The sequence below is a fragment of the Centruroides vittatus genome, unplaced genomic scaffold, assembly GCF_030686945.1.
Source record: "Centruroides vittatus isolate TY-2023 unplaced genomic scaffold, ASM3068694v2 contig_971, whole genome shotgun sequence".
In the NCBI taxonomy this organism is placed as follows: Eukaryota; Metazoa; Arthropoda; class Arachnida; order Scorpiones; family Buthidae; genus Centruroides; species Centruroides vittatus.
In genome coordinates, this window is record NW_027122644.1 from 647469 (window position 1) to 666529 (window position 19061).

At 28.1% G+C, this 19061-nt stretch overlaps 1 protein-coding gene across 1 annotated transcript in view; it reads right to left on the minus strand.

The window, feature by feature from the left end:
* The window catches only part of LOC136985564 (latrophilin Cirl-like), a 106642-nt gene that overhangs the window by 22866 nt on the left and 64715 nt on the right, over window positions 1-19061 (minus strand). Inside the window, 9 exon segments of the mRNA XM_067282876.1 lie at window positions 7250-7384; window positions 9144-9312; window positions 13931-14034; window positions 14134-14358; window positions 14360-14525; window positions 14608-14711; window positions 18407-18518; window positions 18617-18666; window positions 18810-19033. Coding sequence (XP_067138977.1) covers window positions 7250-7384; window positions 9144-9312; window positions 13931-14034; window positions 14134-14358; window positions 14360-14525; window positions 14608-14711; window positions 18407-18518; window positions 18617-18666; window positions 18810-19033 — 1289 coding nt within the window.

Consider the following 19061-nt stretch of genomic DNA (forward strand, 5'->3'; position numbering starts at 1 on the left):
GATGTTTCTGTCTGTTGATATATTTGATCAGCAACCTGTTGTTTGATAAGTTCAAGTGTTGTTTGTGGAATAAGGTTGTTGTGTATAATTGTTCTTTTTTGATCAACAACCCTTTGTTCAGTGACAGTGAGGTGAGGATATTGTTGTGTGAATTTATGGTGTAGTTGTTGTCTGTACGCTGTCATGTTTGTTTCAAGTTTTGTGATCGTGTAATAAGTACGGATGATAAACTCGTTCATTTCTACTGTCCATTTCATCCGTTGGCGTGGTTTTCCAGCCTTTGTGGTCTGTGGATGCATTGCCACAGAAACACCAAGGCTGGGTTGGTTCCTCACATTTGTTGAGGGCATTGCAGTAGCCATGCTTGGGCCGGTGCTGCTTTCGCCACCGGTAACCAAGGGAGACTGTGGCCTATTTTTCGAACGTGAGCCTCTGCCTAACTCACGAATGCGGACCTTGTTAACCCGGGCGACGCCCGAGCCGGTATCACATTTAGATCTGGTTACTACCATGATACGTATCTCCACAGAATGTGGGTGTGTGGTCACTCTTAGCTTCATTTCTCCCCATAGACCTTACTGGCATGGGTGTCCCTACCAGGAGCTTGTGCTCCAGCCTGCATTGCCCTATGGATAGTAAAATTACTGGGCTCTCCCACCACGACCAGGTGGTGACCATGGGAGAGTTATTATTATTATTATTATTATTATTAATATCAACTCATCTCAATTAAATTATAAGAAAGGAATTAAATAAACCTTAATTTGACAGAACCAATTATTACATAAATTTCTGTTTTATTTTTCTTAAAAATTCAGTTAAAATTAATGCCTAACCAATTCCTTAATATATCTAGTAAATTACTTTTTCTTTAAATCTTATTGCAATGTGTCAACAATGTTTGTTTGTCATTGCAAGAATTAAAACATATTGAAAAAATAGCAGTGGCACATGGTTACCTTAGAACAGTGGTACAAAGATTAGCAGAAGACTATATTAAGAGAATGAATAATCACACCAGTTCCAATCTTAAGAGGAGTGATAGTAAGGATTTAGAGCATACAGACCAACATATACTAATATGACCGGGGGTTAAAGGCTTTTTATAAAGAAATTGCTATTAATAGAAAGTGGGCAATAACATATAGACGTAACCTATCCCTTTATTCATTATTAAGAAATGGCAAAGATGCCATTAATACCTACAATGCAATGGGGGGTATCAGTATACCGATGAGAGATGACAGATTTTGCAGAGATCTGATGTACATTGGTTTGATCAAAAGGTCTCTTAAAAAATGGCTGGCAGAGCATAAATACAATATACATAACAAAAACAAGACCACCATCCTAACAATATATGCTTCTGAAACAGGTATGGAAGCTAAACTACAGCAGGCCAGTCTCATTAGATGCATCTTTCACACTGATCAGATCAAAATTTTGGAAGCTCTTGAAATTTCTAAAGCCAAGCTAAAGGGGTAATGTATCATTTTAAGGAAAAGGCTAACATCTCACATGCTTGGAAGTCCTTTTTTGATGATCCTGACATTATAAATCAATTACTTCTGTTAGGATTTGTAACAAATATATTTGCTAAATTTTTATGTTAATTTTTATAAGGAATTTGTTGATTTTTATCAAAAATAGTAAACGATTGGAATTATTTATTTCTAAAAAATAATTATAAAGTAAAATTAATTCTAATACACTAAATACCGTATATCATGGCAGATAAGACGACCTTCAGATAAGACGATGTATAAATTTTCGTCGAAGTTTTATAGTTTTAGCATATATCTGTCCTATAAGACGACCCCCAAACTATCAACGGCCTATGAATTTAGTTTAGATCAACAATCATTATCTGAATAATAATACTGTATAGCGTATATGGAATTATGTCCTATTTGTAATTTTTCGAATGAACAAATTTTATTTTCTTGCATCTGGTGATTTTTGCAAACATTCGCACTAATTCGGGCATTCGGGTAATGACCATGACTATTCACAAAAACATACCCTATTCTCTTCTAGTAAATAATTACAGTTTGTCTGTCTTTTTATAATGGTTTTAATTTACACAAATTTCAATCTAATTTTTTTGTATCTGTCCTATAAGATGACCCTGGATTTTCAGGGCTATTTTTTATGGTTCAACTATCGTCTTATCCGCTGAGATATACGGTAAGTAAAAATTGAATAAACCCTAAACATCACCTTTTATTAAAAATATATAAAACAAACATAATGTTTTTTTCACAAGTTGATAAAAAAAATTTTTTTTTTAAATTTTAGTGGAATTAGAATTTAAAGAACATAAAGTTTTTATAAAAACTTTCCATACTTTCCATTCCAGTTTTTATAAAAACTTTCTTTTTATTACTCTTTCCATGAAAGTATTACCTTCAAACTATTAAATAAATTTAAATAATTAAGCAAAAGGTTTCTATATTTAAAAATTATTTTCCATTCATAAACTCAAATTTAACACATGATATATTGAGATAATATGAATGAATCTTGAATTTAGAAGTACAGAACATTAAAGTTTCTTTATTTAGTTAACTTTTAAGATTAAATTTACTGAGAAAAGTTTTAAAATTATGATTATTACTTCAAATATAAGAAAACAGATAAATGTTAGTCATTACAAATATTCTAGTTTATGCTTTATTAGCAAAATATCATCTTGCTTTTTCTTATATATGTAGTTAATTTTTGTATTATTAGCAAGAATTAGCCCAGTATGCTACTGAACGCGGGGTTTTTCCTTGTTGGGATTAAGCTACTCTTTTACACAGGGCTTTTGACCGGCACGACTTCAAATTTACATAGCTGGCATAAAGGGAGGTTGCATTAACTCCAACTATATTCCAGTTCCACAATCATGAAACTGGTATTATTTACAATGTCACAAAGCATAACAATAATTTTTGATGTGTAATTAGGCATTTAGCTTTAGGCATTGTAAAGGAAATAATTTTTCTTATCGAACATTGTTTATATGTTAAAACATTGGACTATCTTTTACAACACCATATATTATATTATTAATGAATTTATTTATAGCTTTATTTAAAAAATAATTTATTTATATGTTGTAATATGTAACAATCTTTGTATTGAACATCAGTTAGCTGTGTTCTAATTTTTTAAACATTTATGTTCAAAAGCTAAAACTTTTCAAAAGATAAAACTGTCTTTTCTGTTTTGTGCATTTTTCCTAATGAGGGCCTCTAAAAACTGCCAAAAATGTTCCAGCATTAAAGTTACTTGTTCATTTACTGCTAGAATTAGCATTTAGGTGTGAATTTTGTTAGTTTACTTAGAGAGTTTTATTTTATGCACATATGTTCATGTCTGTAGTGTTCTGTCAATGTCTATAGGGTTGACTTGCTGTTGTAGTGTCTACATACAGTATCTATAAGAAGGATAATACAATACATAGCAACTACTGAATAACAATGTACAATAATGGAATTTATAATTTCTAATGGTTTAATTCATTCTTGTAGTTACACAAAATTCTCCTACTATGTAAAATTTAGGCCTATATGTTTATTATTTTAGTAAAATAATCTTAAATTGTTGACTGTCTCCAATTTTTTGAAGATCTTTAACAATGGCAAATTCAAGTTGTTGAAACAATCTCATATTCATGTTGGCATTTTCTGAAGTTAGAATGAATGCTTGAAGAGGATTCAAGCACTGCCTTGACTTTGCTAAGAAGTTCCTTGCAGTACTACTATGGAAGCTGATCTGTACATAGACTAAAAGGCAATGGGAAGTAGAAACAAGATGGCAAGAGTCACATGATTGCATCAGTGCAGCTATCATGAAATTGTCTATATCTTTTCCAAAGCCAGAATTTCGATAGTATAAATAATTGCAATATCTTGACCAATATAATGATCTTGATGCATCATGCTGTTCACTACTTACAGGCATTTACCAACAATCTCTGAAAAATGTCCGTTGTATAGAAAGAACAATTTCTTGACTTATATGCAGGCCTGCTGTAAGTGGGCATGCAAGATGTGCACCGCACGTGGGCGGCACGTCCAGGAGTGGCAAATTGGTATTGCTGGCAAGCTCAGCATAGGTAGTCATAGTTAAACAGGGGCAGCATAATCGGTATTGCACACAGGCGCTCAAACAGCTAGCGGCGCTGCTGCTTATATGTAGGGGTTGGATTGGGACCAGAGTTACCACTCCTTGGTTTTAAAACCCAGGTCTGGATTTTTCGACCTTCTCTAGGTTTCTAGGTTGTTTTTTTCCAATATTCATAAAATATGGGTTTTTTTTAAATATGACTTTACATATACAGTAGAGTCTGGCTTATCCGACCTAAACGGGCAGGCAAAACGTATAAGCAAAAATGTCAGATAATAGGGAAGAATTAAGAAAAAGGTCATTAAACATCAAATTACACTATCCTTTTAAAAGTTAAGCAGCTAAACATTATATTTTACAACAAATCAACAGAAAAAAAAAATTAATACACAGTAATGTTATAGTCATTTCTAGTATAAACATTGGTTCTTTATACCATTTGGTGGTTCCATTTTTACATAGTAAATTATACAGAATCTGATGACAGATGATTCTGTGTTTGCCGGTAACTCTGGCATCTGCTTCACTATTATGGACTGATTGCATTCTGATTCATAGTCACTGTCGGGAAGAAAAATGTCATCATTGGAGAAATTGCCATTTTTCTCCAAAAGGTTCTGAAGATAAATTTTCATAAAAAACAGGATAATAATTTTTTATTTCAATAAATATAAAATGACTTAAATAATAAAAAATTTTAGATTTTATAAACAAAAATGAAAAACATGGTACTTTATTGGCTGAATCCTGAATCACGTGAAGTTAAAAACACTCAGATACACTTAAGCACTTGCTCAAGCTATAAAATCATACCCCACAATGATTTGCTATTGCGACACAAACAGCAACATCTTAACTCCGGCTACTTAAAAATCCAGATGGCTTACGTGCATTTTGAAATTAATACAGCAATTTTGAAAACACTGGGGTTAATTTAACTATTGAATCATCAAAAAAACAGGTTGCTTGCTAAACAAGCGATCAGTAGGAAAAACCTTAGCTGTTCGCTGTATGAACCCGAACTAATTAGAGATGCAGTACAAAGAGTTTGCCACCAAAGGTATAAGAAGTGACAAGAAGAGCATAAAGATTGTGCAGTGCTGCTAATGGAAAAAGAACAGAGTAGCTGTAAAATAACATAACAAATGTGTAAATTAGGTAATAAATGGTTTTTTAAATTTGTATTATAATGTCTATAATTATAACGGCATGAATGTACTAGATAAAGTATTTATAATGATATTTTAATCATGAATTTTTCTGGATAAATAATCTGGGTTTTTAAAATCCCCATCTGGGTTTTTTCCTATCCAGACCCAAGTTTTTTCATATGTTGCAAGTGGCAACTCTGATTGGGACTAGCCCTCAAATTTGCTAATTAGAGCTTTTTGCATGACAAAATTCATCATTAGAAAGTTTACTGTATAACTACATAAGCATTTTTGACTAATTCTTTATTTTTAGATAAGTGCTGTTTATGATTTGTAGAACTGGAGGGATAGTATATATGGTTGGCTGAAGAGGGGGAAGAAATTCCAAAATGAATTCCAAGTAAATGTAATACAATAAGATCCAATAAAGTCTCACTAAGTGCCTATATATCTGGTGTCTGTTTTGTACACAGCTAAATATATCTAAAATATTATATTCTTATCATATTCATGCTTCAGTAGAATGCCAGCTATTCAAGGTAATGTGGACTGATGCTAATTTGGAAAACTGAAAACTCAGATAAAACAGACAGCAATGACCATTTTGGATTAAAAATTAGAAATATAAAACTTTTATATGGTATTACTGTACTTTTAAACTTTTTTTTATAGTTATTGAATTTAACCATATATGAAAACAACATTTTTTGCATAATTTATTATGCAGCTAATATGTCTGTACAATAGTCGTATGAATAAAAATATGTATTATTTTAATATGAATGGTTTGTCTCACATTAAAGTGATAAAATGTAACTGAAACAAATCATTTTGTAATACATGTTAACATTTTAAACTTTCTTTTTATGAATTATAGTGTAAATGTAATTCACTTATAGGTATGCCTAAGATAATGTGAGATCTTGGTTAATTGGGGCACTGATAATCAGAGTTCTACTGTACTTTATATTTATATAGTAATAATATTTTCAAACTTTGAAATTTTTGTTAATTATAATTGGTAGGTATGTTTAGTCATCTAAATCTTAATCTGTATATAATACAGATGGAATTTAATTAAATAACAATTTGAATTGTTTTTATTCTGCTGCAACCTTTTCAAATTTCTATCTAGTCCACAATAGATACACAATATCTATTACAGAATGTATTAGAAAAATTAAAAGATCAGAACTTAAAAATATATCTGTTTGAATAAATTTTGAAGATTTGTAACATTGATAATGAACATGAAAGTCTAATTTATATATTCAAGACCATACAAATTCCAAGCTCTTATGCAGCATATAAAAATCTCATCAATGATAATAAATGAGAGTAATTTATACTAAAAATATAAACTATAAGTGATATTTTTAATGTTCCAAAAATAACATATCTCCTACTACATGAAATCATAACTTTTCAAGTGAAAATATGATATGTTATCTAGTCTAACTATATATTAGTTCATTTTGATTAATATATTGAAAAATAAAGTATTTGAAATAATTGTTAAGAAATTTTATCATATTTGATCATTTTAAAGATAAGCAGTAGATATTAGTAAATGCTTATTCTATTTGTATTAGTATATAATTTATATATCCTATGCCAATACCAACCCATAAAAGTAAAATATGTTATCTGAAAATACCATATAAAATAAGAAAAAGTATATATAATATATACATATAAATATATAATAAGTATTATATGTAGAAAGTGAAGCAGGTTTTGAAAAGAATAGGAATAGCTCCCTGCAGGGTTGAAAGAATATTGGAAAAAATAATCAAAATTTTAAAAGCAGAAATAAAAGATATTTTTGAAAAGTTTCTCATGCAAGTGCAAAATAAATAAATAAAAATAACAAGAAGAAGGCTTGATAGATAGAAGGATAAAATAACTAAAAGTGGTGCAAGTGCAATACCTGCAGAAAGAGAGCAAACAGAAGGAGGAGGCAGAGGGCAGGGAGTACCCACACTGTGCTCTCCCGAAGGCTGAGTCCTGAAAGATTGGCGCTGACAGTTGTTTAAGTGTTCTGGTGCTTTAGGTTTACGAAAACAATTTGGCATCCACCTTAAATTACTTGCTAGTTTTCTATATTCTTCTTGAACCTGCAAATAAAAAAGTTAACTAAATTATCTCATTATGAAAATTAAATATATAATATTTATTAACATTAATAAGACAGATTGTTATTTTTCCCAAAATATATTTTTTATAAAATATTAGTATAAAATCAGAAGTATTGTTTGTATTTATAAAATATTTTATTTAGAAAAATAAAATTTTAGATATATATCAAATGCACATTGTAAATAAAAACAAAGAAATGACAGTTGGAATTGAATGTGTTCTGAATAATCTACAATGAAGATACTATCAGAATTAAATTAGTTACAATTAATTAATTTATAATTGTTTATATCTATTGCATTAATCAGATTCTGACTACTACAATAGATATACAATTTAACTTAGTAGCTAGCCTATTATAAATAAAGCCCTTCAATTAATCAGAATTTTCATCAAACAAACTGAAGGCATTGTAAATATAATTAGTGATTACAGAAACTATATTAAAAAATAATTAATAAAACAGTAATAACTTTTGTCAAATTCTTAATTATTCTTATAATAATAATTAATATGAATACTATTTATGTAAAAGTTTAAAAAATACGATTTTTTAAGAATTATATTAGATAAAAATGAAGAAATATAAAAAATGTAAAAAAAACTTGAGGAGTTGTTAATTTTTTCTAGTGATCACATTAATTAAAAAAATGATAATGTCCTCCAAGACACCTTGTCAGCAACATCAGTAACTAGAAATTTCAACATCAAAAACATTAAAAAAAGAAAAATTTGCAACTTGTTATATGTTCTTTTCAACATGTACCTGATGTTGAAAGAACATGTAACATCTGGAAAGGATAAACAAAAATTTTTTAAATTAAAATACAAATTAAAACTATTTCTTTCTAAGTAATAAAATTTCAATTAAAATATGTACAGATAAAAATTTGAATTTATTACAAAATGATTTGAAAAATTATAAAAACATTTAGATTAACTCAAATTGTCTTAAAATAACATAAAAAATTTTTCTATTTCAAGACTAATGCACTGAAAAAATATTAATATTTTTAAAATTTTGAACTAGGTTTATATAATTTTTTCTTAAAATTCTTCATATAAGAGTTTATTTTTATTTAATAAATAAAATAAATATTAAATAAAATCTTACAAATTGTAAGGATCTGAAATGCTTATTTTTTTTATCTGTTTACTTCAAATAATTATAATTATTTATGTTTTAAATATAAAAGAATTACATAAAATACATTACTTAAAATTTAAAAGTTTTTCAATTTTGCTATAAAAATATTTTTTCATAAAATAAATTCAAACATTTTTAAGAATATGATATTTTTTCTTTTATTCTTTTCCTAATGTTGAAATGTAGGCTCTATGATAATTAAGCAAAAAACAAAATATAATATTTGCTTTACAAGAGTCCAATAAAATTCTAAGAAAAACTGTTTCTGATATTCTCTCATTAAAATTTCATGAGTTCTTATAATGCATAAAATAATATAATTTTGTTTATTCCATTTACGATATTCTTATCAGTATTTTTCATCATAAAATTTTCTTTAAAAATTACATCATATTCTCATTCAAAACCTTCATCTATTTATTAAGAATTCAAAAATTTCTGATTTTAAATGTAATTAAATAATTTCCTTTCGGACATTATTGTCATTAATACTGATTAAATAACTAACAATAAGTTCTGAGCTAAAAGAAAATTAATTATTTAAAAAATACCTATTAAGAAAAAACTTTTTAAGATTTCAGTTAACTTACTTTATCGTTTCTAAAGCAATAAAATGTAATAGCAAAAATTGCTTGTATGCAATTTAGCACAGCAAATGCATAAGCTAGGAAAATAGTTTCTTCATTTACGTAGAGTAATCCTGAAGTCCAAGTCAAACTTAATAATATCATGTATATTATGGCCCATCGTATCCATGACCTGTAAAATATTATACTTTCATTAATCTATTAATTAATTGAAATGGATATAATTATTAAACATTCACTATATACCTAACTGAAATTTTGAATGCAAAATTTATAAAAAATTTCTAATAGGTGATAAAAATTCTGTGAGAGCATTGAAAATAGTATTTACAGTATATAAATGAAAATTAATGATATAAATGTTATAAATTCTTTAAATATGATTTAAACAAATTTCTAGTTCTTTTCATTATTCAAATATAAACTGGTTGCAAAATTGTTTATATCATAGAACATTAATAGATGATCCTTAAAGTAAAATATTTGATTATCTATAACAAAATATACAAGTATTACTAATAAAAGTTAATTATTTGAACTTGGGTTTTATATAAAATGCAGTGTTATTTTATTTAAAAATTTTTAATGTAGTTATTTAGTATTTAGTAAATAAATACATAATAAATATGTAATAAAACTAAATAGTGCTAACATTTCTTCAATATAAATAAATTTTCATATAAATTTACTAGGAATTTTATCACTTTATTTTGAGGAGACATAGATATATATTAAATAAACAGAGAAATGTGTGAAAAATCTAATATTGATAATCAAAGCATTTATTTGAAATTTAAAGAAAATTCAAGATTAATGAAATAAAAATAATCCAATTAATTACTAATAAATAATATATTTATGTTATTAACTTTATCATTTATTATCTTCATCATTGTATTTATAATAATGTTAAGATCATTTTAAATTTATTGAAACTAATATACTACTAAAAGTAGTAATAAATTTTAAAATAGAAATTCACATTGCTTTTTCAGGTAGCCAAATGTTTTATTATGTTAAAAGATTTCTAGTCCCTTTTTAGGCCAGTTTTATTCTTATTTATTTTTATTTCTTTGTTTTGTAATTAAGTTTTATTTAGATTAATTTTTAAGTACTACAGTATTTTAATATAGAAATATCGGCATCTAAAGCTCTATAATTATATATTGAAGCCAAACAATTGCTGGATTATATTACTGTAGTTATTAATAATTAAATGCTAAGTAATTTGGCACTACAGGTAGGCGTTAGGTGCCATCTCTTGCCAAATTTAATAATAATTGTAATTAAATTAATATTTTTTAATAATTAATTTAGAAGATTCTGGATGAAAAGAATTGACCCATAGCAGGATTTGAACCCACAACTCCTGCTTACTGTGCAGTTGTGTTGCCAGTTATGTTATCTGGACCTCACCTGGATCCCATCCTCACATCCAGAATAGGAATTGCAATCCAGCAGTGTTTTGAATCCAGTGTGGATGTATTTTTGGTGCAATAAAGTGTTATCCGTCTATCTATCTATCCTGCAATTTATGTTTTTTTAATGAAATAAAACATTTTTTAAAAAAAAGTTTTTTTTTAAAAAATACTTAAAAAGCTTTTATTATTTAGACTGGTCACTATAAATCAGTAAAACTTTTTACACATTTAGGTAGTAAACTTAACTTTGGTTCGATTTAACATTCGAGATAGAGATAATTAACTTTACATTATAATTATAATCTAACTAAACATTTAATCTTTAAGTTAAATGATAGCAAAGGTAATTCTACTGATTAATTTATATTACCGTATTTTACGGACTATAAGACGCTACGGATTATAAGACGCACCTGAATTTTGGAGGCAATTTTTCGAAGAAAAAAATGCGTCTTATAGTCCGTAAAATACGGTAATATATTATAATAATGTAAGGACGGATAATCAGTGGCTAAGTGGCTATCAGTCTTACCAGTTTTCATATATAGGCTCTACATATTAGTCTGTAGTTATTTATAAGTATATAAAACTATGTACTGGAAGTAGAATAAGTTAAATAAACTACACCTTTATCAATCTAGCAAAATTTAATAAAATAATAACGTTTTCAATCGTTTTTAACGATCTTCCTCGGTTACAAAAAAAATAGAACATTAAATATAAAACATAAAATGTGTTCGGAATAAATATGAAAATTAACGGAAAACGCCCAAACGGACAAAATATAGATAAATAAACAAAATAAATAGTGGAAAAAATATACACGGGTGTTTTTTTTAAACTGACGGTACTCAGAAACATCTGTAGAGCAATCTAGCAGCCAGACTGTCGCCAAATTTGGGAGAGTGACCAAGGATGACATGGAAAAGAAATTCCGCGAAGAAAAAAAGTAGTACCTAAATTTGCCGGTAGAGGAGGATTTGGCGCTGTTGTAGCGAAAAAGCTACCAGCACTTCACTGAAGAAAGGTCCTGGATCTAACCCCGTGTTACTTTTTCCTGTGGGGTTACTTAACGTCCAAGCTCTATCTTGGTAGTGTCCCAAACTTGATGACTTTGAAGGACAACATTTCTCGAACTGTGATGAACATTCCTGCGGACATGTTACGTTCGGCCATAGAGAACACGGTGTTCAGGATGCAATGAGTTGTCCAGCAGGACGGTGATCACATTGAAGAAGGGAGAAGGTTATTTGCTGATTAATTAAACTTTCGTTATTACACTGAAACCTCTGTCTGATTATTCATTCGTGTGTTTGTTAATTGCAGCTGGATTTTATGCAGATTCTTAGCTGTTTTGCTACAACATCGCCAAATCCACCCCTACCGGAAAATTTGGGTACTACTTTTTTCTTCGCGGAATCTCTTTCCCATGTCGTCCTTAGTCACTCTTCCAAATTTGGCGACAGTCCGGCTGTTAGATTGCTCTACAGATGTCTCCGAGTACCGTCAGTTTAAAAAAAAACACCCTGTATATAAGATCCAACGAAACCAGCATTGTCCGTTAATAACATTAATTAATGTAAAAGGATCTCCACATGGTAGACAATGAGTCCGCATCTCTATGGTTTATACAACCAGTTGTCATGTGCGCCTTGCAGATTTCCAATCTCTCAAGATGTTTGACCGTTTGCCTATTCGTCATCGTTTTTATAGTTGCCGCTTGATCCCATTGGACGTTAACATCCTTCTGTCTTGCGTATGGTGCCAGCGCAGTGTTGTCAAGGTTCTTACTGATTGTATATTTGTGCTCTTGAGCCTTTGTTTTAAACTGCGCATCGTTGTACCCACATAAACAAGCTTGGAATTGAAACGTTGGTTGTGTAAAGGCACCGAATATATACCCGTTGTTGAATTCCGATCCTCTTTCTTTTTATCGTTTCTTAAAAGTTTGAAAACAGTGGGATTACGTCGGTATACAATACGAAAATTATTAGACCTGGCAGTACATCTATGTATCTTGTTTAAAAATGGAATGTAATTAAGCACTATTCTTTTTACATTTATTCCAAACACATTTTATGTTTTATAGTTAATGTTGTATTTTTTTGTAACTGAGGAAGATCGTTAAAGCGATTGAATACATTATTATTTTATTAAATTTTGTTGGATTGATTAAGGTATAGTTTATTTATAAGTAATTTAATTATTAGTGTTAGTAAAGTAGTGAGTAAGTAATTAGTAGCAGTCTAGTAGTTAGCAAAGCGGCAACGCGACGACGTAGACTTTTGCGCAATTATTTAGAAAGTTAAATGAGTATTTGTGGATCCACAGCTCTGGATCCAGCACCAAGTGCTGGATCCAGCAGGCCGAAGATTGCGCTGGATCCAGCTGGATTGCTGGATAAGGGATCCAGCAATTGCAATCCCTAATCCAGAACTATTAATTTAGATACAACTATGCTTGATTACTTATGTCCAAACTCAGTTACGACCTCTAGTGCCAAATTACTTAGCATTTAATTATGAATAGTAGTAGTAATATAGTCCGATATAATCTAGAATTGTTTGGCTTTAGTATTTTAATATTTATTTTTATGCATTATGTTGAATTTAAACTATTGTTCAATTCTGTAATGTTTGCTTTCATTATAAGAATTTCTGAAACTGAAGTTCGCATAAAAAAACTGAAACAGCATAACATTTTATTATGTGTAAAAATGACTGAAAAAGCAGTGTAAATTTCTATTTTTTAAATATGGTGACAATTTTTCAGTTCAAATAATTTTAATTATAATAATTTAATATGAATACCAAAGTAATAGTCATGTATCTCATGCTGCAAACTCTTCTCTAAAATAAAATTATTTTAAATTCATTATCTAAATTCAAATATTCATATAGTGAATATTTTTTGTATAATTTGTAAAATCATTTCATTAGCATGATACACCTATTTATAGATGGTGTTATTCCTATCAGTCCATTTGGTAAAACATTATCTTATTTAGTAAAAAATATAAAATAAAACTTAAAAGTATATTAATTATTTAAGATATTCTTGTATAAAAGCATGAGCTGCAAGAATAATAAATTGTGGTAATCATTTGGTAATTATAGTTATTATATGTTTTGCCAAATGGTCTGACAGAAATATCATCTACAAACAGTAGATTGTGTGATAAATTCTAACATTTTACATACTGTTTAAAAATAACAATCTATACAGAATGTCATTCTCAAGCTGTGACAAAGGACATAGAACAAAATAACATTTGATTCAAACATCAAATATACTAGAATGAATAATTAAAAAGTTAAAAATTTTAAATATTTATTACTATTACTTATTTCTAAAAAGTTTATAACTTACTTAATACTAGCTAATTTTGCTTCTTCTTTTCCTTTTATTGAAGTTGATAAGCTAGAATGATGACATAAAATGCAAGCTGCAATACATAAGAAAACAGCTCCTCCCTAAAAGTAAAAGATTAAATCCATTAATTATTATAAGATGCATATATAAATAATATTTTAAAATATCACTTTATTTATATATTATATAAATTAACTTACAAAAAAAATTCCTACTGCAGGTCCAACAAAGCTAAAAATAAAGTAATTATCTGCTCGTAACCAGCAATATTCACTTGTGCCATAACTATTTGGATCGATAATAGCAGATATGGCTACAATAAGTCCAGGAACACCATAACCTAGTAAATAATACCATCGTGTCCTTGATTTATCAACCTCAAATAGTTCAATTAGCATCACATAGAGTTGGAAACCCTCAAAAAAATATCCAAGTGAAGGCAGTTAAGAAAAAATAATGAAGTACACCCGCAATGATGCTGCACAGAATATTGTTGCTTGTCCATTTAATTCCACTCACAAACACAATTTCCGAAATTAATAGGCACAGAAAGAGATTTTTATGTATTGTTATAGTGTCACCTTTTAGATTTCTGCATGTTAAAAACAAAAATGTTAAAATATATATTAATTATGAAATAATATAAACTAAATTTTAATTTAAAAAATGCTTACCTCAAAATTTGAAAGGTAATTACTATAATGAAAAATAAGATAATTGCTACTGCACAGCCAATAGTTATTATCAATTTTGTCATTCCTTGGCCTTTCCTAGAAATCTTTTAAAAAAATTGAGAACTAAATAAACAGTACAATTTTTATCATCATCAATACATTTATTTTTATGAAAAACTTTTGTAATAATTTGAAAAAATATTATAGAAATATAGTAGAACATCAATTATTGAAATAATCAGGGTAAGACAATTTCGGTAACTAATCACACTTGGTCAGGAAAAAACAAAAATATCTCAAATAAGGTAAAAATAATAATAATATCATTAGTGCTTAGCATAAAATTTTCTATTGTAGTCAATGATTAATCATGCAATATACATAAATATAATGTTTATTTTATTATTTAAAATTCATTTGTTTATATTGTATTATGACATATTGTTTATATTGTATTTAAGATGGGAAATTCGTTTCTGAGAATGAATGCAAAAAAAATTGTATTAATGGCTTGATTTGTCAAATTAATAGCAATAAACTAATCAAATTAATCACAAATAAATTTGTTTTCTTTAAACTTTCATCTTCCTCTCCTTCATCTTTTAATATAAATAGCAAATTATAGTTCTTATTAGATACGTTTTATTACTTATATTAAAAGATAAAGCCAGTTGTCAACAAAGAATGAACTTAATGCTAAGAAAACCTGTTCACACTTTAAAAATCTAATTTCATTTTTTTAATACAGCTGACCCTTGATAATCCAACAGGTATGGGACCAAAGGGGTGTTGGATTACCAAAAGTGTCTGGATTACTGAAAGTGATTACATATTTGGCATTGTTTTGCTAGCAGTAGCCTACAATATTCCTACATTTTATGAGTAAAATGCTGCCTAGGTTAATATGGAAATGAAACACCCATTTCGGTTAACTAAAACATGTTTATTAAAAGAAATATGGAAGCCAATAAATGTGCATACAGTACGTACAGAACTGCTCACAGAAAACACAAGAAATGTGTGTCATCATGTAAGAATTGGGAGATTCATGTCGTGACATTCTTCTGTGCAAGCAGACACGTAATGGGACGGGGACTACGGTGACTGTGACGGGAGGTGTGTCGGACTACTGAGCATGTTGGATTACAAAAGTGTTGGATTATCAAGGGTCAGCTGTATTATTTACAAATTAAATATAATCAGAATAAACTTAATGCAAAGATAGTAAAAGATTAATAAATATTCTGTATAAATCTAAAAATCAATATAATTTTTGGTTGCATCTGACATTTCCCTTATAATAGTTTTAGAGCAATTCATTATGAATTTGTCACAACAATCATTATTGTGAATATTTACAAAAAATAAATAACTTAAAACAATTCCTAATTTGTTTAAGCAGTGTGTTGAAAAGTTATATTAAAATCAGTGCTATTGAGTCTTTGTTTTTGATAATAAATTTAATTATCCTCTGATTTGAAAATTTTTAGATAATCTCCTGTATACTACATTTTCAGTATCAAGAATGGCTCTACACAATGGTGTTGGCCATGCATTCATGACAAAACCACTTTTGATATACAATCATTCTGTGTAATATATTGTTGTGTTATAATGATTCTTTATATATCCAGAATTTTATGTTAAAACTCAATTTGCCAAGTAGAATAACATATTTTTTTTTAATAATAGAAAAACTAATTTTATAAAATCAGAAAAATTAATTTAAATTTGACTAGTACTTTTGATCCATGTTTGAATCATATGGTTAAATAATATAGTGTAGGAGGCTTGATGCTTAAGACAAATTGAAAATAAATATTTTGTTCTAAAGATTAGATTTTTTTTCCATATTTCCTGTCCTAAAACAATTATAATATATATGTATATTTAATATAATTACACACGTTCAAGTTATCATTTGATGTTAAGAAAATAGTATTTCACCAATAAGGCTAAATTTAATTCATATTATAATTATTACATCATTTTTAACAGTCTAATAATTGATCATACAATGATGAAATGATAACTTTCTAAAATTTGCCTAAAAAAATACTAAAACCGAGATTTATAAAAGCTTGTAAACTACTAAATATAAAACTTTGGCTATTTTTAGACAAAATTTTATAATTTAGTAGTTTACAAGCAAAAATTTTGCTTCATTGTAAAAACTTAAGTTCAGATAAAAATTGTCTAAATCACAAACACACTTTAAACAACCTTTAAAGTCCAGTAACAAAAGAGCAAGGCAAACCTTGGTCAAGGTCGAAAACATTTGTCAAAACTTTTTTACATTAAAAAATTTTGTTACTGGACTTTAAAGGTTGTTTAAAGTGCATTTGTGATTTGTTCCAATATTAAGAAGAATGTGGTCTGAAGACCACGTGTTCTGTTGCCTAACCGGCTCATAACCAACCCCTTGGGTGGTTCACGGTGTAAAGGAGGGACAAGCCCTCATAGCGTCAAAGCTTCCTGTTGTAAAAGTTAATGGGAGGAGGGGAGATATGTGGTCCAAAGATCACGTGTTCTATCGCGTGATCCTTGGGTGGGCCACAAGGTAAAGAAAGGATGGGCCGCGTTTTCGAAAGAAAAACAGAGAGAGGGAGGGAGATCGCGCATGCTCAATGGAAGGACTTTTTCGGAAGAAAGAATGGAGAGAGGACGTGCAGACGATAGAGTCGCGAGATTGTTTTTTTTGTGTGTGTTGTTTCTTTTGTTTTAGTGTCTGTTATAGCGAAGGGACAGAGTAGTGATTGGAAGGACTAAAATAAACTTTAAGTTCCTTGCATTGGAGTCATAGAGTGTGTGATTTATTTCTTTTGAAGTTTCTTTTTGTTTTGTTCCTGCATGGAAATACTCTAAAGATCGAATACTTCCCCACAAGAAGGTAATTTTAATTGTATTAATCAAAAACAAACAACAAATCCAAAAAATTCTGAAATATATTGCATATTTAACTTGTACATTTTTAAATTTACTCCAAATACTTTTTTAATATTTGTTTTATTATTGTATTGTTATTGTAGCATGGTTTTTTTAATTTTGGTTTTACCCCATATTGTTTTTTTTAATTAATTGAGATTGTTGTAATGGAGGTGGCAAATATTGTCTGTGAAACATTGCCAAATTCTATAAAATAAATAAATTTATAAAAAATATAATTTTTTCCCACTAATTAAATTGAGGCATAAAATTATTGTTTAATTTGCTTTTATTTTTTTTTAATCTTTAACAAATTTTAATTAAAATTAATTCATTCAAATTATATTGTAGATCTTCTTATCAATTATTAAATAAAAATGATTTTCATTACAATATTAATTAAATTCAAATAGAAGAGAAAATAAAAATAATTATAGACTATGTTATTAATATGCACTTTAATGATTAATTAGAAAATATTTTAATATTAAAAATATGCAAAATTAATATAATAAATGATGAAAATCAGCTAATATATAAATTATATACTACAATTTTCCTATAATTACTGAGAAGGAATGTAAAACAAAATCAAAGTTTGTTTTGAAATAATTTGCAATTTAAATTAATTAATGTGCAAATAGACTAACTTATGTTTATTTATAAGTTAAATTATCTTTTTAATTCAACATTTATGAATTAAGTATAATAAATCTTTCTTTAAGATTAAAATAGACAATTATTGCACTCTGAATCTTCATTTAAAAATAGTTATTTGTATTTTACTACAAATAGTAATTAATTTATTAATATAATTTCAGTTTGCTTCCAACAAAAATATTACTGGTGAAATAGTATTATGTAAGAAACTTACTTCTGCTGGTCGAACATCCATAATAACTGCAAAATTTGTCAAATGATCACATGCACAAATTGTCATAGTTTTATTAGACTTTTCTACCCAACAGCCTTTACTTGACCATTCTCTGTGATAAACAATATAAAAATTTTTTAATTCTTAATTCTTGAAATGTACTGTTTTTGCAAATAAAACAGTTATGAATATTAATAATATATTTGTTACCTAGCATGAAAATCCCAGAAAACACAAGATGGATTGCTGACATTTTCTTCCTAAAAATTAATTTAAATAAGTCTATAAATATAGATTCATTCTTCTTTATAACTCTTTTTTCAATAGTAAAAAAGTATAACATTAATTTGTGTTAATGATTAATTAATATGTTGTAATGAAAACAAACTTAAATGTAACGTGCCTTAAGATGTCTTAATGTTACTTTAACCGGCTGTGATAATCTTATCATTCCACGTTTTCCAATAGAAGCAGCAATTATTCTAGAATTAACAATGTGTGTTGTATTATGCAGCGACATGTTATCTTGGGTAGGAAGTGACTGAAATAATTTTGGATAATATCCTGGTTCAGGTTTAAGTAATTCGTCCACTCGATTATAAGCAGTAAACATCACTTTTGATAAACCTGTAATTTTCATATTTATAAAACAAAA